At 33.0% G+C, this 20,925-nt stretch overlaps 1 protein-coding gene and 1 long non-coding RNA gene across 2 annotated transcripts; both read right to left on the reverse strand.

Annotated features, from left to right (window-relative positions):
- Positions 1 to 1,321: 1,321 nt before the first annotated feature.
- LOC132311441 (transcription initiation factor IIB-like) lies at positions 1,322 to 12,131 on the reverse strand. Its single transcript, XM_059809345.1, has 7 exons — positions 11,668 to 12,131; positions 10,878 to 10,902; positions 2,964 to 3,093; positions 2,692 to 2,822; positions 2,488 to 2,576; positions 1,815 to 1,891; positions 1,322 to 1,746 (listed from the first exon to the last, which is right to left on the reverse strand). The coding sequence occupies exons 1-7, from the start codon at positions 12,021 to 12,023 to the stop codon at positions 1,613 to 1,615; spliced, it is 942 nt and encodes a 313-aa protein (XP_059665328.1). The 5' UTR covers positions 12,024 to 12,131; the 3' UTR covers positions 1,322 to 1,612.
- Positions 12,132 to 16,544: 4,413 nt separating this feature from the next.
- Positions 16,545 to 20,590, reverse strand: LOC132314853 (uncharacterized). Its single transcript, XR_009483525.1, has 3 exons — positions 20,396 to 20,590; positions 19,734 to 20,237; positions 16,545 to 17,261 (listed from the first exon to the last, which is right to left on the reverse strand). It is a non-coding gene; the product is annotated as an uncharacterized LOC132314853 (long non-coding RNA).
- Between the last annotated feature and the right edge of the window lie 335 nt (positions 20,591 to 20,925).

The raw sequence follows: 20,925 nt of genomic DNA on the forward strand, positions 1-20,925 counted from the left end.
CCTGATCTTTCTTTGTAGAATCTCAACTCTCTCTTTTTGTGCTTGACTTGTTTAGAGTCGTCTTGTTTGTGTTAGTCGTCTTCCTGGGGTTGTCCCCCTTCCCTGCGCTTCGGGTTCATTAGATAGTTCTCCTGTGATCCCTACGATCTATTTAGCAAATCTTCATTCAATGAAAATCGCTCTTTTTTGCATTGAAAAGTAGGTTCTTCATTCGTTCTTATCTCCAGGTCTGGCAAACAGTCCAAGGATAGAAGCAGCAAACCACCCTAATCAACCAGCGCTAGCACCTCTGCCAATAAAGCTGACTTTCTTCCTCTGAGCCTTGATTTTCATCCTTTAGCTAGCCCTTTCTCAGACACTAGTTGAAAGGACCTACCTTTCCTTTTGAGCTGATCCTATCGTGAAGAAAGCACTACCGAACGAGAGCGGGTGAAGTGACAGTCGGGGAAATGAACGAGCATTTTCCTTCAAAATCTCTTCCTCTTCGCACAAGCACTATATTCCCTGTTTAGAGGTCTTGCTGCTTTCCTCGTGGGTAGTAAGTCAAAGAACGACCCTGAGTTTTGCTTCAAAGGCAGGGGCTGGAATGGGCTTAAGCTTAAGAGGTTGAGGCAGATTGAACATTGATGCGGAAACAGATATGCATCGATGTACGCCTCTATATAATGGAATTGTTACTCTTCATATGCAGGCTTAGCACCCTTGAAGTTGCATCAATTTTATCTTTCGACGGTCTATGATGATTAAATTTTGCTGATCCTATCTTTTACTGATAATGATACCATTCGATGTGCACTAGAATATATGTAGATCAACATGTTTGTATGCACACAACACATTTTTTTTGCATCTCACTATCAGAATCTGGCATTGGTTATTCATAGCATTTGTACTAGTTCATTGCTGGTGGGTTATTGGTCCGCAAAGTGTTTTGAAGCCTTTTTCTTATCGAGTTCGTATTTGAATCCACAAGAGTACAGGACAGCTTAAGTGACTTACTAATTTCTTTTGGAGGCCCTATTAGAGTACATGATGTTAGAACTCATTTCTCTTTCTTCAGTTGTATAAAGAATGGCGACTTGAATTAAAAAGGTGCGACTTGAATTGTATGCTCTCATTTTTTTATTTTCTGTATTATTATTTTAAAAGTTGTATAAAGAATGGCGACTTGAATTAAAAAGGTGCGACAATACACAGACACACACACACACACACACACACATACATATAAGAACTTTGTAACATCAATGTCAGCCTTGCCATTGTACATGAGAGATGCTGTCTAATGCTTGCCAAGTACTGAATGACCACAAGATTAAACTTGTGCTACAAAGGGAACTCTCTTAAGACATTAATAACAACTTATAACATCAGTATTTAGCCTTGGCAGTGTATACAAAGATGCTGTTAATGCCTGCAGCTAGTCCCGAATGACACTACAGATATGACTCAGAAGCAGATTAGTTTAAGTTATAAGCTGACATATTTACTTGTAAGGAAGTGCATTGAGAAACATGAAAGAAAAAGGAGCAATAGTTCTTTAGCGTCTTTAAGTAACAGAAGCAGCAACAAAAATCTAAAGGCTGCAATAGTAGCCGCCACGACCAGAATTTCAAGGGCTGCAGAGGTTCCTGAGGTCTTCTTCCTTAGCATACCAGCTCGGTATCAGCCTTGAAGCATAAGGGTGGAGATCCTTATAAGAGTTCCTTATTGTCCCTTCAGCGACTCCGGTAGCAAGCGAAATATCTGCACGCATACGGCTTTAGAATTATCTCCATAAAGATAGTAATTACATATGGCGACATTTTTCTAACCTTTGAGAAGCTTTTTGTCATCAGACAATTGAGTTACAATGTATATAACAGCTGCTGCCACGGAAATTGGGCTTCTCCTGAAAGAAGCATCAGGGAAAAAAAAGAAGACAAAACGGATAACTCATCAGATATAGTACAGAATATGCACAATTTTCAGCTCCCTTCTTTACGTAATAATATTAAAAACCATAAAATTGTAGTACTTTATTTCAAAAAAGATGAGCTCATTCACTCAATCCAAAAAGATGCACTCAACTTCAAGATATATAACAATTGATTTCATATTATTTTCTAAGGTATATCTTATTCTTTCCCTCCATTATTAATTACTAGGTCCCCTGCATTCTCTTTAGTCAAAGTTCTAATTTGCAAAACAAAGTATAGCCAGATCCGTTCATGGAAGCTACCTTCTCATTTATTGTTGTGTAAATAATTAAAAACTATGACAAGGTGGCCTGGTACTAAACGGGTGCATGCTAATAAAGTAGCATGCAATACAACAGAAATTGACAGAACTGATGATAACCATCTTATTCTCTGAGAAATTGTGGAAACTATTCAGCACAAAAATTTCCTCTCATCTTTTCACAAATGTTAAAAATTTAAATTAAACACGAAAGAACAGACTAAAATCTCTTCTGAAATAAATAAGTGCAAGAGAAACCAGAACCACCTTATATCAAGCTCTTCAGATTTTTGCACAGCTTCTTGGGCTGCCTTAACTGCTTGATTTGTCATGCCCAGATGGGAACAAAAGCGTCTCTACAAATTTATGATGAAATAACGTCAATTGAAACACACGAATATCCAGAAAGAAACACTCAACAATAAACACATACAACAGAGACAGAAATTATATAATTATTGATAAACTCACCAAGAAGTCCCCAGCATGAATAGTTCCCATTTCCATGGACTGACCCATCTCCACTTCCAGTTGCTTCACAATGAACTCTTTTGCACGGCCGATCTCCTTTTTTGTGGCTCCATTGGCAATGGAGCATATTTCTAGTTGAGATCCAAATGTTTAGGGAATCAAAACACACAAAAGAGAATAATAGATCACAGAGAAACAAATTGTATAGTTTTCTTTTCTACTTCGTTTTTTTTTTTTTCAAAATAAGTAATATTATATAATGTGCACGATACCTTTTACAGTGCGGGGTTTGTCCTCTTGTCGACAAGCAATATAGAGGCAAGCAGCCAAAATTGCTTCCTGATTTCGTCCTCTAAGAGGTTTTTGATCTTCAACCTTTTTATATATCTCATTTGCTCGATCCTTAAAAATCAAAATTACATGTACATCAGTGGATGGGTGCTCTTAAGACAAGCCCTTTTTTATTAATAATAATGTAACCATCAGTTGAGTAATCACTCAATGTACGTGTAAGAAGACAAGTATGTAAGTTTGATCATTATGCTTTTTAAGAGAAGTTTATGATAAAAGGAACCAACAATAAAGAATTTCCATCAAGCAAAAACAACCAAGTAGTAAGCATCCGTCTGAATCTGCAGCACTAGTATTTTGGTGAAGAGTGCAAAGCATTTTACAAAGAAACTACTAACCCAATTCTTCAATTCAAAAATGAACACACAGAAACCACAAAATGAAGTAGAAACTTCAACTCATCATTAATACTAAACAGTCGCATGAAAGAAAAAAAAATACTAAAATTTCATCAGCTCAGAATGCAATCCAAATATAAATGCAGAGGATGTTAAAAAATAGGTGGCTTTCAGTCAGGCAGTGCCGCCCTGGTTACAAAATAGGCTGCCTTTCAAATAGCCTCTCCGCATGCGGAGGTAAGGTTGTGTACGTTTGACCCTCCCCAGTCCCCATTACCCTACCCCAAACTGGCAGGAGTCTTGTGCACCGGGCTAGCCCTTTACTGGTATTCTATTAATGGCGATCCTTTTCAATTTCTAATGCAAGATTTTTTTTTTTTAAGAAACTCACACCCCCATTTGTCCCTCCTGGGGACTCTGAACCCTCGCCAGCCCCTTTGGGAGGTAGATGAGATACCACTAGGCTACAACCTTAGGTGGTAGTTTCTAATGCAAGATTGACCGACTGAAGAAAAGAGGTATATTCATACTTGGTTATAAAGTGTTGGAATTTTTCTTAAATTGTTAGGCACACCTAGCTAGACGAACATCTCTAGGAAATCTAGAAGAAGAAAACTACAAGATGCAAGTATTTGGAAAAACAAAATTTAGTGTAAAAGTCTGTATTTGATAGTTTTCCATCTCCCTCTTTCGCTAGGTACTAAGTCCCTTTTGAGTCATTATTCATTGATGACGAGCTTGAAAGAACTTGTAGCTGACCAACAAATTTATCTCATACTCCAAGTTGGTGGAACAGAGTTGGAACAAAGTGGCAAACTAAAATGAAAGCTAGAAGTTGAACCCAATATCGCACTCTTTCAGTATGAGATCTGATGTCCAGATGGAAATGTCAGTGGAAGAAGTCTCAGACATTAAAACTAGATCCACAATTTCATAGAATGATTTATTAAAGATAGTTAAACCGTTTACAAAATCTACCAGCAAAACAATAACTGAGAACCAACTTGTCCAAAAAAATAATAATAATAACCGAGAACCAATTAAGAATAGAATCTGCCTGCATCTTGAATTTGTATTGTCAACTAGGATTGTGTAGTAATAACACTCGGATTAAAGGGCTAGATCAAAGAAGATTGTTGGGAATAGAATGGTTCTGCATAACTTAGAGACGGCAATCATTTGAGGTACATAATTTTAATCCTCTACAACATCAATTCGACCCTGTAAATTATGATATTTGGAAAATCATCTTATATAGATTTGCTTAGATATGAGTCTGTCATTGTCACAAATATATAAACATTTGATGTTGGTCACTGTTACCGACCAAGTTTTATCAAATAAGCATTTTAACTTTCTTCACAATGACCATCCCACAGGACAATCACTTATGATAATCATTTGTTCCCCACTTGGTTACATTCAGTGATGCCTAGCCTCCTTACTGCCAAAAACTTCAATCCTTATTTATAGTTGTAGTTTGCTCTCCATACATGATTAACCAAAAACTTCAATACAGCAGCATCTATGGTTGCCAATATGCCACCAAAGTTTTAACATAATTTCTCATAACTGTAATCTTTATTGCGTTAGTGTAATCGTTTTTACCTTTCTTTGCGATCAAGCAACTGGATTGGAATATCTGACATATGATTTATTTCTGCAGCTACAGTCAAGGTTTTAAAATGTGGACGCGACCACATATGCTTAAGCGGCCATAGTGTAACGAACGTGGCTCTTGATGGCGTTACATAACGATATCGGAAACCATGATTGTGAATTTTTTTCGACTTCACACACCATGGCCTTGATTTTGTTGATGCTTTAAAGGTGATTTAATATGAGTTTTAATAATACATTGCATTTTAAGCAGCCATGTGTAGTTCAAACCTACTAATTTAAAGTTTTCAGTTTTCACTACGTTTATGAGTCTAAATGTACATACAGTACATTATTTATTAAATATATAAAGAAGTTTAAGAATAATAATAATTTGGATTTTTCACTTAAAATGAGTTTGGTATTTACATGATTTTGTGACAGTATGAGAGTTTCATACACTTACCCCTTTATGACTGTATGACAATTTCAGAGTATTGGGATGGTTAAAATTCTCTGTTTTTAGTTCTTTATTCTTTTGGGGTTCATGGGTGGAATCGTAAATCGGCGGATATCTTGTCTTTTGTGGATACACTTATAGTAGGTTTTGTTTCTTGTGAAGTTGTATTTGGGGTGCGCTCCCCTTTCTTAGCACTTTTCAATGAAATATTACTTATTAAAAAAATATATCTTCTGTTTTTTGAGGTTAGATGTGTAGTTCTAAAAGTTGTTTTGAGTCTAATGGGGGTGGTGGAGGGACTGTTGGAAAGAGAGAAGTGGAAAAAGTAGGGTAGAAGCATTTAAATAATCCGATTGGTTGATTCTCGAGTGATATAGCCTGGCTTCTTACCTTAGTGTGTTAAATATTACATCACTCGACTCGACAGCTATTCTAATAATGATAGAGCCAGTAATGATACTAATTATTATCACATAACTTTGCCTTGTGCATTTCAAGGGACTCTTTCTAACAAGATAATAGAAGATACTAGATCTTGTTCTAGTTTAAGAGTGTCACCTCGGAAACTTACCCCATAGAGTTTGTTGTTTTTGGTGTCTTCTTGCAAACTCAAGGGTTACGGTTTACACACTCGTGCTTTGTTTAGTAGGAGGGATTGGTAAGGCATCCTTAGAGAAGGTAGAGTGTCTATTCCTCCTTTTGTTTGCTTGGGTGGAAGGGAAGGAAAGAGACAAATAATAGACAATTAACTACTCAACTCCAGAAGCCTTTTTCCAACTACTTGAGGTCGGCTCTAATAGACCCTTGAATATATAAATTTACATTTAAATGAGGTTAGATACTTGGTCTCAAATTCTCAATTCTAATTAACGAATTTCATTCTCTCTCTCGCTCCTCGTCCACCCACTTTGAATGGAAGCAAAATGTTGGATCCGGGGGAATGCCTCATCCCTCCTCTAATCCTTCTCTCTTCTACCAAACAATAGAAGCTTTCTCCATGTCCTCTCATCCCTCCCTGCTCCTTCCTTCCCTCTTACCAAACTTAGGCTTAAACTTTTCATTGTGAGGTAAGTGTGCTTTTTTAAGTGCTATGCTAGTAATCCAGTCTTCAATAAGTTGACCAAACATATTCAGTTCAAATTCAGCAAGCACATATTTCTTACTGACCCAAGGTTATCTCATTTTTCTCATCCTCTAATGCCACATCATCCTTTTCAAAAAGTTCATATAATTTATGAAAGCCTGAAGATGGATAGGAATACCAGTTCATCGTTCTCATTATCTTATATATTGTACAATTATAATACAACAACTGTACAAGTACTAGGTTTTGTCTTCATACGAAATGAAACAAATTATATAAGTTCATTATTGTCCCTCAAAACACCAGCAACCATAGTTGTCAAAATGGGTATCAATCGCATATTAAACACTATTTTTTCTGCATTATCTATCACATTGTCTCACATATCATAAGAAAGATTTGATTTACAAAATAAATTTAGAAAAATAATGTAACAGGAAAAAACATTTAACAAGAGTCAAGAGATATTCAGAATTCAGGAGTAATCTACAGTCACATGAACAGGTAACTATAAAACATTCATATCTTGAGATCTAGTATAATAAATTAGGGTATTGGTAAGGCACATTTGTGAAACATGACAATGTATGCCACTATATTAATTGACAAAGTGTGGATAAATTTCTACAATAGGATAAAATCAAAACATTATATATGCATCAACTGAAAGGGGGAAAAAATAATGTAAAATATTGTTGAAAATTTCTGCAATTAACATCTTCTTGTTCCTATACAGACAAGTCACCATATTATTCAGATGCCATGTTCTAACTCAGAAGTAAAAAGACAAACTATACATTATGTACAAGAAGCTGAGGATCCCCCTCATGTAGAGGGCAAAAACAAATGGAATTAGGTTCTAAATATTTTAATGTGTGAATTTTTTGAAGGAGCCCAAAGAAAGATAAACTAAAATATTTTCTTTGATCTTAATGTAATTATGGTGAAGTGTGATGATATTCTTCAAGGAAAAATTTATTACATGCGAAAAAATCATCAAATACCATCTCATCATGGATCTGTGTATCATATAGTGCATTACAAGATACATTTAAAGATTGACAATAGGTATTGAATCATTGATTCACCTCTAAAACACATGTGAAGTATGCCTATTGACATGTATCATAACTCATAAGACACTAATAACTATACAGGCAACAACAGTTGCCATTGACGTCCTTCCTTTTCCAGATGAGTCCCAAGTCAAAAGGACATATATCTACGAAAATCCCACCTTTCAAGTCATACATTTAGCTACCAAAATTTAATAAATTAATTTCATTTTGCATACTCATTTCCATTTAGGGTCTACAACAAATGCCATGAAAAAGAGTTAAGTTCAAAGGAGTAAGATCACAGCTAGGGAAATCTAGAAACACAATCCTCTCAAAATGTTCATGCATATTACAGGCCTATTATAACATGTACTGAAAATACAACTACGCCAGCAACAATAGCTTCTGTTCAAGTTTTTTCTTCTCCAAATGAATCTTAAGTCTACAAATTAATATGTTCCATTATTCCTTACCTCCCCAGTCAAACTCTGAATTTAACTTTGATTCTCATATCCATTTCCTTCAAACAGGTATACATGAGATGTTGATGGAACAATAAAATTCAAAAGGATAAGATCATCGCTCAAGGAAATCTACAAACCTAAAAATGTCCATGTTTACTGCTGAACCTCATAAAGAAATAATTCACGTCCATTAAGGCTATTCCAAACAAGTACTGTTATGCTTATTTACCATTTTCTCCCTTGGTTAGTTGCTAATCTAGTCATACCCAATTTGTCCCTTTTGGGACTTTAATCCTCAACCTTCTCTTCAAGAGGTGGAGGATACAACACTCGAGCAAAAGCTTGGCAGTGATGTAGACATTTCTCTGAGTCAAGTTCCATAAAAGAAACCGCCAGTTGTTTCTTTACGAATTTGTACATCACGTAAATTACCATGATTAAATTCAACAACCTACTGCCATCATTCAAATTCAATTCAGCTAGTCAACTATGAGGATCCTAACCAATACATATCAAAATCAAGTGTAATGTATCATTAACATGAAAAGACATTGAAACCAAGAGAGCCAGTTCAAGGTGTGGAAAACAATCCTCATTGAGAAATGGAATATTTTAAAATAACTGGATAGGGGATAGGATTAGCACAGAATTCTCTTCCTTTTTATTTATATTTTCACAAGTATATCGGCCTTATTCTTATGTTAGACCCGTTTTCAATACATGCAGATTATTCAAAAAATAATATATGTATATTTTTCCTATTTGAAACTCACACACCCACTTTGCCCCTATGGGGATTAAATCCTCAACCTTGTACTTAGGAAGGTATGGATGTACCACTAGGCTACAGCTCTTGGTAGTCTACATTTATATACCCCTCAACAAAATCATGGTGATCTATGAACAGTTTTTTCTTGAGTTTAAAGTTTTCCTTGTAAATATTGGTTTAAAAATATTTGAAGGCTCATGCATATAGATACACCAATAAATTTCGGGAAAAAACAAAAAGGTACAAAGAGGAAAAAGAAAAACAATGTCAAGGCACATCCTCAAGTAAACCCAAGCTCCTGCACCACACAGTTTAAGCTCCCATAACACAACCTTCATGTCTTACGACTCACCTTATAACTATCCTTTTTTCTATTTTCGCTAAGTAGTGTATCGTTTTTTTTTTAATTCCACATCTCTCATCCTGAAGTAGTCTTTAGCTACCAAAGTGGTCATTCTTAAATTGTTTTTATTTATAACATGAAAGCTTATGCTTCTAATGCTTACTTAGAATTCAAATCCTTGACAGATTGATGAATGAATATGAGCATATTTATATTTTTTTGAAAAAAAAAAAAAAATCCTAAATTGTTAAGACTCGAACTAGCAACAAGAAAGTCAATACAGACAGTGACATAAAAGGGTTTGCTCTGGTCTCAATGTACGGCATAACACAGTTTTCAACAATTAATGTTATTATAAGATGAATTATAAATTCTCTTGTATTTTCCCCCCACTTTTTTAGAAAATATTTGTGAATAGATTCAAATCCTCGACATTTATGCCTTGCATTTAACCTTTTAAGCTAGAATCAGGAGTTATATTTTGCAATCATGTTGCATCTTGAAATATCCATTTGGATGTATTTATCATTTGTTGTGAGAAGCCTACCATATAACATCCTCAAGCCAAAAGAATATGTTATCATATGGACCACCATTGATACTGTTAGGATTTAATGCCATCGTGTTGGCAATTTCCACATCAAAATATGAATTGTAATTTGGTCGAGTTTATTTTTATTTTAAAGTTTAGTTAGTCATGTTTATTCACCTGCTAATTTATTTATTGATTTATTATTATTATTATTTTTTGATAACTGAAAACAGAACTTTTTTTAAGTGTGTTTTTAGAAAACAGTTTTCAGAAACTGTCAACCAAATAGACTTTTCTTTTCTTTTTTTTTTTTCCTAAGTTTTCTGATATTCAGTTCTCAGAAAACAGAAAAGTGTTCTAAGAAAATTGAACCAAACAGGCCCAATAGTGCTACAGGTACATGATTAGTTTAATATTATACCATGTTGAAGCATTCTGTTGGCAAAGATGACTATGAGTCCTTTATCACTATATATTGAATATTAAAATGTACACAAGAGTCAAAATTAAAAATTGCTTTCACGTCATGAATTTAAAAAAAAAAAAAAAAAAAAACTAATTCTCCTCTTCTGCACAATGGACCTGCAGGAACAAGTTGGCTTTCCTTGAACGACCCTTTTGGCTTCAAGGATTCCTAACTCTATCAATACGTAGAAATGATTATACCGAAAATATTACAAAACTAATTCTGTGTACGTTACTTTCAAACATCCGTTACAAAATTGACAAGAGATGCTATATATCCATTTTGAGAAATTTTGGAAGCTTTTATACAGCATGTCTTTATAGTTTCATATAGAGCTTGCAGAAAACCCAACTTTTGATTTAACCATTCTTCCCATGTTTACGAGTTACAATAATTCTCTCTCTCTGTCCACTTGATTATTTTATAAATTTCAGCACACAGTTCATATCAATACATAAAATATTTACACCCATAACCCACAAAAAAAAAAAAACAAAAACAAAAACAAAAAAACAAGAAGAAGACATGATATCACCATGGCAATGTATAATAAATATTCTATAAAACAATATGGGTGTGTATAATCACAAAGTAAGCTAAACAATGGAAAATGCCCGAATGATATTTCAATACTTGTGAATACACAAACATACAGACTACCAAGAAGCACATTTTTAGCATTGCTACTATTCAACTGAAATGAGTAGCAAGTAATAACATACCTTGATGGTTGCAACAAGACCCAACCTGAAATAACCATAATTCCATCAGTTATATTTGAATCAGTTTCTTTTGTAAAAGCAATTCTTAGAAACTAGAACACCAAAAATTAACCCTTTTTTAGGTCCAATTTATTTCCCCATTTGTTTAAATTCAATGCAGTTCCCACTTCCTGAAAAAAATTTCTTGTTTAGGAAAGTTTTCCCTTTTAGGGCTGCAGTTAGTCTCAACAGATATGCAAAGTATCGTAAAAAAATTATTTTGAATCATTAATTAACTTCAGGAAAATATACACACATGTATATATATAACTTCACGCCAAAGACTCATTTTCATTTTCTTAGTCAGAAAATAAATTCCCCAGAATTTCTTTTTCTGTTGAAAAAAACAGAAAATAAAGAAAAAACAATTTGTTTCATACATTTTCTTCAAACAGTTGATGTTGACACATAAAAAGTCAATCTAGAATACACAAACAGTTCATTAGATAATGCTCAGCAACCAAATAAAGTTTGACGAAACATGTTACTAATTTTTACTTCCTTTTTAATTTTCCTCCAATTTTCTCAGCAACCAAACATAAAAATCGACAGAGAATCAAAATTCAATCCTGAGAAAAAAACAACCCAACCCATAAAATAACAAAAAAAAAAAAAATTGAAAAGAGAGATACAGCTTTAGAAACACAAAAATTTTCGTAATCACATACACACAGAAAGAGACCCAATTCCGGAAATTCAAAATCTCTAATTTTAGAGAGAGAAATTCACCATTAGAGAGAGAAAATCATACCTGTCGGACATGGTGGCGATGGCCTTGAAGGCATTTACAAGGGACCTATCGGCGCTAGACCCCCGGTTCTGCCATCGTCCCAACGACGACGACAAGAAGTCACCGGTGGCCCCATTGGGCTTCGAGATCACGGTCGAAAGACCACCGTCGGCGAGCAGCGGATTGGTGGGCCCACCAACTCGGACCGGGTCGTTGTCACCGGACTCATTCGCGAAGGTCCTCCACTCCGACGTCTCGTCGATGGAGTGGGCCTCCAGGACCAACCCACACTCCGAACACACAGTGTCTCCGGCCGAGTGGTCACACACCACCTCGGTGTTTCTCTTACAATCTGGGCAATATGTATCACCCATCATTATTGCTTTGCGGTTCAATTTTTGATAAAAAAGATAGTGTCAATTTTCTTAACAGTCCCCTCCTCTCTCTCACTACAACTTTTTTATTTTCTCTCTCTATAATATGTGTGTGTATATATATATATATATATATATATCTGTACAAACTTATCAGTTTGATTTTTTTCGTGTTTTTTGTTTTTATCTGGTGTTAGCTTTTTAAGCTTATCATGCATTGTTACACGTGGATTTTGGATTTTGGATTTTATTATAATTTATATCTGGTAATTAATTAATAATAAGACACTAAATTTCACTTTCTTCTTCATGGAAATTATTGCCTGTTTCTATGGTAATCATATATTACACGTCGGTAATTTTTGAAAAAAGAAAGAAAGAAAAAAGAACTTATCATTTTACTATTTTGTTCTTAATTTATTATCCTGTTTTTTAAAAGAAGAATTAGAATTAAAATATAATAAGTATTAAAAGAATAAAATTAATATTTTGAAAATTTTAAATTAACTTGTGTTAAGTTGTTAACGGTTAAAAAATGAAAAATTTGTTACAAAAATAAAGGAGAGACTAGTATAAAATTTCAAATAATAAAGTATATGTAATTATGATAAATCTACTTGCCTTAATTTTTCATACAAGGAAATTTTTGTGAGATATATTCCCAAAATTGCTACATAAACCACAAATCAATGCTAAAGAAATGACAAAAACATCTAGAATGCCAAGACATATATATTTATGACCATGTTCTGTATATGTTCTCAAGTTTAATCACATGTTGTGTTAGATGTTTCCTATTTCACTGTTTGGTTCTCAGTAGGAGTGCTATGGAGAGTGATACAAAGCTGGTGTAAGAGCTATTGCGTTCGCAACCAATAAGGAAGAGCCTTCTAGTAATTGTGTATCGCTATTTCCTATGCAATTTAGGTTGGGCAATCCGAGTTTAGTCTTTTTTTTTTTTTCGAGTTTAGATAATTATTTTTATAATTATGGTTAAGTATGGGTTAAAAAATCTCAATTCGAATCTAATTAGGATTAGACTTGAATTAAAGTGCTAGCAATCTGATCAAACCTGAATTCGAATTCTAATATTATTTCTATATATATATATATATATATATAATTTTAAATGCATTATATATATTATTCAAATTATGATCAAGTTTTTCATTTCAACTTCCTTTCTTAAATCTTAATTTATTTGTATACTAACATTTAGAGAATTAATTTTATAAACATTTGTTAGTAATTTATTAAAATTTGTAATAAGTTGTTAATTTTTTTTTTTTGTTTGAGAGTAATTTAATCAAATTGGCCATATAGGTAATTCGAATTAACACTACTTATTAATCCAAAATTTAAGTCTGAGTTACAAACTCGAGTTTAAAAGTAAAATGATGAATTTGGCTCGGATGGAGTAGTTAGAGTTGAAGATAGAGTTAGAATTGAGCTTGAGTTAAATATTTCATATATCAGATTGGGCTCGAGTAATAACTTTAACCCGTCCCAACTATTGCTCTAGTTCTCACACATAAAAATAATTCATCCTAAACAAAAAAAAAAAAACTTCATATTTAAAAAATAATAATAATAAATAAAAGAGTTTCTGTTTAAAAAATGTGTGTCAATAAAGACTTGGATCAATCCCTATTAGGATAGTCTAAAAAGTTTCAAATAGAGTAACGCATTAAGCGAGGCATCCCTAAATGAGTTATAAATTTTCGTGTAATTTTCACTCATCTTTCCAATCAGCAAAATTATAACGCATTATTTTATAATGAAAACTAAATTATCAACGTGTCATACATAATTACATATATACTTTATACTTAGAATAAATTACAAATAAATTATATGGACTAAACAAGAATTCTCTTCAGATTAGGCATTCTATACTATTAATATAAATGACCTATAAGGAGTAATTTGTAAGAAGGAGAGGCTGCCTTAGGGATATAGTGACATGGATCTGGGAAGTAAGTCTTTGAACTCTCATTTTCGAACTGCATTCTTGACTTGAATGGTACGTATGTTATGAGGTCAATACATATACTATAAAGTAAAAAAATAAAATAACATAAATAAATAAAAAAACTGATGAAACTCAAAAAAACAAGAATTAAAAGTAAGCAGAATTCTCACTATATATTTTTCACAGAATTAATATTTTGAGTGACAAAGTTAATGTAAATGAATGATGAAGGAAAATTAATTAAAATTATAATTAAAATTATCTTATAAAAAGTGGCAGAAATAATTATTGAATCACAGTGATTGTGTTTTTTTTTTTTTTTTTTCGATATAAGTAAAAAATAATTATTATTATTGTTATATAACCTTCATTGATAATTACTTGAGATAGGTATGGGTTATAGTATGAAACACAAGTTTAAGATGCTCTCCATGCTTGAACTATGAGAGGATGATTTTGGACTCAACTCTAATTTATGTGCAGAGTGGTTACAAAGCCAAAATTAATGCTAATTTATCAAAATACACTAATTTCAAATTTCATAACGAAGTAATTGAATGAGCATGGGATTGAGGATGACGTAGGAGAGATTAATGATGATTTTGGAGTTCATTTGGACCGTCGAAAGGTCAAACGACGAGGTGATTCAGTTTTTCGGGACAATTTCGGCGAATCCATTTTCACTCGAAGAAATCTAGTTTGATTAGAAATGGCCTAGCTCGATTCAGCAATTATGTCTGGTGTTTTTCAATTTTAAATATTTCGGAATTTTTGTTAGAATTACTTTTATTTTTTGTATTTAGTAGTTTTTGATAATTGGTTTCTTACCTTATTTTTATAGAATTTTTAGAGTGAGTTTAATTTTGAGCATTTTTTTTTATTGCGTTGCCCTCTTTTTTCTTTTTTCTTTTAAATGTTTTTAGGGTTTCTTATATTGTTAGGGGTTTTTGTTATAAATACATGTACGATTTTTATTTATTTATTTATTTTTTAATTTATAAATTCAAAGTTACCTTTTATTTTTTTGAACGATTTCATAACTTCAACTGCGTCATAGAATTTAGTTAAGAAAAATAAAGATGACATATTTTATGTACATTGAATTTACCCAAGGCCAAAAAACCTATAAAAAAATAAAAAAAAAAGAAGGAAAAACAACACTGAGGTGGGACTAGAGCGATATAGGAGTGACAGTGAAAAAAAATAAAAAAATAAAAAATAGGTTCTTAATTCACAGCAACTTTAGGATGTAGGAGTAACAGTTTTAGTAGTGATAGGTGGTTAAAAAAAAAATGTTTAAAAATATGACGAAGTTTTGATTTCATCAACCACATGGTTTAATTTTGACTTAGGAATTGTATCTCTCCATGATTTTTTTATTTTATGTTATTTTTAAATCAATGTCTACATGATTTTATTTTATTTTTAAATCATCTCTACTTGATTCAATAAGTAGAAAGATAGAGAGACAGTTTTGCAAGTTGTCTGATGACACTGTACAAATACAAATTATACAAGGAAGTGGATGGTAACTTAGGCTTTGCTTGGATTGCGTTTCAGAGAACTGTTCTCAAGAACAGTTTTCAGGTACTAAGAAAATAAATAAAAATATTATTGTACCTCACTCTTTTATTTTTTTAATTTATGATATTAACTATTAATGTGTGTGTATATATATATATATATATATATTTAAATAAGTGTTGGAGGTGAATTCAATTTAGAATATTCTTAACTTTATAAAAGTTACACAAATACAATATATCAAGTTTAATTAAAATTTAACTAAATTTAAATACAATAAAAGAGTTACATGAATTACTTTAAGTGTCATATGCACTTTTAGTTGTACAAACATTAATATTAGTCATACATAGCCAAGACAAAATATTATAGAATTACACAAATAGCTAATCGAAGCATAACATTGGAGAATTATAAAAGTAACTTCATCTAGCATTGTCTCTGAATGATGCCCACATTTGATCCGTCAGATGGCTCCCTTTTGTGCTACACCATCATCAGATAAATTAAGTGCATTCAGTACATCAACATTATTACTGTTACCATTCCCCCCATCAGCGACATTAACATCTTCTTCCCCATACTCCATAAAAAAACGATCATCTAATATATTTTGACGAATGAAATTGTGAATCATGCAACAAGCAATTATTATGAGTCGTTGTCTAACCAATTCATAACAAGGTATAAGCTTTAAAATGGGAAAACGAGCCTTTAGTACTCCAAAACAATGTTCAATGACATTGCGAAGTGATGAATGCCGATAGTTAAACAATTCCTTTTTACCACGCGGTTGTCGATTATTACCCCTATAATCTTGTAGATGATATCTTTGACCACGATATGGAGGCAGAAATCCTTTTGTGCATGGGTAACCAGAATCAACTACATAGTATTTCCTTGCAAAAAATTATTTAAATTTTATTAGGATTGGTAGCATGGTATTATTAATATTAAAAAGACAAAAGTAATAGTAATACCATCAGCTGGTATCAGGAATCGTACAGCAACTCTAGTAATTACATCAATAAAAACTCTCGAATCATTTGTCGTTCCCTCCCAACCCGCGTAAACGAAAGTAAATAGCATATCAAATGAGCAAGCACACATGACATTTTATGTCACTATAGACTTTCTTCCTCTATAAGGAGTTTGTTTGCTGGCAGGTGCAAAAGCACTTATATGTGTTCGATCAATTGCTCCAATGCAATTCTTAAACCAAGGATAGTATTTAGGATTATGAAGTATATGAGAAGGCACATCATTGCTTTGTGGTGAACGTATGAGGAATTTCCCAAGGCGACATATTGCTCTCAATACGAGATTAAAATGTCTGGAAACTGTTTCGCCAGAATGTTGAAATCGTTCAGCTACCACTACATGACGAATATTATGTCCTCTAATGAACAAAAACATTACCACTGACTCCTCGATTGAAATTGTATGTGTGTCTTCCAGCAATTTACGTTCTCTCAACATTCGACATAATTTCAGAAAGACTTATCTATCCATTCGTAATAAATCAAAACATCGACCGACATGGTCATTCAACAATTCCTGAACATACTCGTGACCTGTTAACCCTGAAGTTCCCTTTGGTACCTTGAATTTAAAGGAATCTTCATGCTCGTACATCAAATTCAAATACATACAATCTACAAGGTCATCAAAATCTTCATCTGAATCATTAGACGATGAAGACGATATGTCACTCCAATCTGTGTCCATCTTGATTTTCCATGAGCCTAGACAAATTTTCAATAACCATTATAGATTAAACATAGTAAAAGGTATACCAAAACAAAGTTAATGTGCTACATCAGATTTCTTTTAAATTTTCCAAGAACCTACATCAGATTTCTAGTATTTAAAACTTTATAGTATCAGATTTCTACATCAGATTTCTAGTATCAAATTTTCCAAGAACCTACATCAGATTTCTAGTATTGTTTTTAACTCAATCAGATTTTAGCTGAAAAGATTATGAAGCCATGGGATCGCCCAAAGCAGGAGTACAGTGTTGTGCTTCAAGAGATATTGCAGACAACCATATTTTTTAAGTTGTAGCTGTCTTTGAAGTTCAAGTGAAATATTGAAAACCATTTAACTTTCGAAACTATAGTATAATTAGGTAGTGAAAGTCATTTTCATCCATTGAAGTTGAAGTTTCTACTTAATTATTTTTTGTTTAAGTAAACCATTGATCTCTACTGTATCAAGTAAGGGAATGGAGAATTCTGATCTAGAAATGAGAATGAACTATAGGACAATTGCACTGTTTTGTTTGACAATAAAATAAATTGCTTTGAGGCGAGTTATATAATTCATGTTATGGTCTCAAGAAGCTTCACAACAATTAATAAGGGACATAGGATTGGTTTTAGTGTAGGATAAGAATGCATGATGCATTCAACTCAGCTCGAGTCAGCCTAAAAGAATTTAAGTCACTAGAGAAGCTTGACTCATAAGAGGATGAGACATTACTTAATTAGACACCACAGTACTACCGGTAACCCACCGTCGCTTATGGTGTAGCCATTACCTGCTATACCAATATTATAGCATTGGGGATATGAGAGCATATTTAGTATTAGTGCTAAGGTCACTAGATAACTACACATCCACAATTGCCTTTTATTTTAAAGCCAAAAAAAAAAAAAAAAAAAAAAAAAACGAGAGAGAGGCTATATTAAATTAATTTACCACTAAATCTTCAAAATGTGAATTTTTACTTTGTTGGAAAAGTAGTCAAAATAAACTTTTGTTGTAAGTTCTATCATTTAGAATGTTTCTTCCTCCTAGCGTATGGGTGTCTTAACTGAAAATTTTGAAATTTATGAAAGTTAATATCTTAATTAGTGCATTTGGCAGCAATTAAACTAAATTGATTTTGGCTTCTAATGTATGTCATATACACTCTTGCAGTTTTGTGTTTGAATGTGCAAGTTTTTTGCACATACGTGGGAGAATAACCGGTGAGAACATGATGGTGGAAAAACTTTTTTGCCTTCCTTTATACTATTATATTGGTTTCCTGTGAAGATATGTGCAATGATCATATTTCCTCCTACTTTCTTCATTTGGTCTGTCCTATCTTGTAATGTTGTATTTTAAGCATGTTTATAATAGGAAGCCTAGCTATCTTTTATTTATTAAGGTCTGACATGCTGAGAGATTTCATGAATGTAATGTTGAAATAGAGTCTGCCTTTACTTGTTTTTCTGGAAATAAACTCTAACCATCTAATTATTCTCAGTCACCAACTGAATTATGAGCTTCTAATAAATGATTCTTTTTAAAAACAAAATAAATGTATTGTGTTGTCACAGAAACAAGGTCATTTTTCATCAATCCTAGTTAGTTATCTTCCCTAGATGTTTTTGCATGTTATTAACATTTTGACATATGTTATATGATTGATCTCCCCCTTTCTTTTTACAACATTAGTGCACGTGGCTGCATTGTTTTACAATTCCTTAAGCTGTCATCTCAAGAATCTTTGAATGATCCGATGTTCTATGTTCTATTAAGACATCGCAGCAAGTGTGGAAAACTTGATGTAATTATGCAAAACTAAGTAATAACAACCACCCATTTAGCATAATTGGAATTTAGATCATCACAGCCATATTCAATGAAAGACTGGTGGAAAAATATGTAACAAACAAATTGAAAATACCCATTAAATTTGTAGTATTTTTATCCAGAGAAAGCTAATCCAGATTGATTTTTTTTAGCTAATCCAGATTGGAATTTTTTGAAGCAATAAAATAAAAGAGTCAAAACAGAAGACGTGACAGATGGGTAGTGAAAGCTGTACAAACATAGAGAGTATCATCAGAGAACTAACTGGATTGAAGACAAGCTTGAAGAATACGGCTGAATGGATGAGACCCATATATGGAAACTGAGATTGAAGAGTTGTAGAGAGAGAATTGGAGCCTTGAATGAGCCAAATAGAATAAGGAAGACAGTGCTGGACGAACATTCAATTTCGACTCTGGATGTTCTAATGAACAAATTACCGAAACTGTGCAATTTCTCCATCAATATTTTCCAAAACAAATTAGAAATAAAATTAAACCACAAGCTTCTCAATAATCACAAAAGCAATTAATATAATGGATAAAAACTGAAAGAAGGTTTTAGAAATTTTAATCCACAAAATACTAATACAAATGCAAAGAGAGACTGAGAGAGAGAGATTGAAGGATTACTTGAAGAAAGAGAGCTTGAAGAACCAGATCCACCATTCTCTTTGGGTAAATAACGATCTTCAAGAGCCAGATCTACCTTTTTTTTTTCCTGAATGGGTTGATTTTATAAAAATATTCAAAATAGTACAATTATATTAGGAGACAAATCTCCAAAGCCTAAAAAAGGAAATAAATTCCAATTTCAGCAAACAGCAAACCTCATAATGAAAAATTACAAACCAAATACAATCAATAAGTCTGCTAAACTAATATTGAGATATGTGATAACATCCCAAATAATAGCTTGCACTGCATGTGAGCTCTGTTCTTGTATCCCTGTATGAAGCATAACATTTCTACTGGACCATATCTTCCATAGAGTAACTGGAAAAATCCCATTCAAAATCTTAGATTTAAGAGACTTTGTCATAGTGTTTTGCAAAAACCAGTCCACAATGTGATTGAGACTTAAAAACTGAGGGACCTGTAGCTGCAGCAAATCAAAAACCTCTCTCCAAATCTCAACTGCAAAACCACAATGATAGAACAAATGTTCATTAGAATCATCCCCAGCATAGCAATTATGGCAAATAGAAGTAACTCGCAGTCCTCTTTTCTGCAAATTCACAAAAGACAAATTTTTGTTATGTAAAATGATGATAGCACACAAACTGATCCGAGACCTGCAATGTTTCCAACACAATCTAGCCCATTTACACCTGTTTCCAGTAACTCTGCAACAATTCCATGCTGCTTTCAGAGAGAAATTCCCATGTTTCCACTTGATTTGATCACTTCCTGCATGAATATCAGTTTGCTGAATAGCAGTCTTCATGTTCTCAGAGAAATCTGCAGGAAGATTCCAATTTCTTTGATGTAGAATCACATATAAGAAAGTTTGTCTTAACCAAACCCAAGATACAATATATGCGCACCGCATGCCAAGAATGCCATGCACAAATAAAATAAAAGAAAATAATACAGTATAGAGCGAAATAAAATAAATGCTCCCACGTAAAGACATCAACATACACAACGTAATAATGCTAGGAAGTAACTAATACTACCTACGATATCTCATCCTACTCAATCTAAGTAGAAGTCCCTCTCAACCTCCATCACGTAAGAACGATGACCTACCGTTGCTGTAATAAAGACTGTCCTTGACACCAAGGGTCTGTCAACAACATGAACTGAGTGCCATCCCCAATCT

The sequence above is a fragment of the Cornus florida genome, unplaced genomic scaffold, assembly GCF_030987335.1.
Source record: "Cornus florida cultivar Cherokee Brave unplaced genomic scaffold, ASM3098733v1 CherokeeBrave_3.0.0_Hap2_Chr06, whole genome shotgun sequence".
Classification (NCBI taxonomy): domain Eukaryota; kingdom Viridiplantae; phylum Streptophyta; class Magnoliopsida; order Cornales; family Cornaceae; genus Cornus; species Cornus florida.

Bases quoted from the DNA above. Each gene is read 5' to 3' on its own strand.
- LOC132311441 (XM_059809345.1), bottom strand. From the start codon at position 12,023: ATGATGGGTGATACATATTGCCCAGATTGTAAGAGAAACACCGAGGTG. The intron at 3,094-10,877 runs GTATGTTATTAC...TTGATTTTTAAG, and splicing joins GTCTTGTTGCAACCATCAAG to GATCGAGCAAATGAGATATA. The intron at 1,747-1,814 runs GTTAGAAAAATG...GTATGCGTGCAG, and splicing joins TGACAAAAAGCTTCTCAAAG to ATATTTCGCTTGCTACCGGA.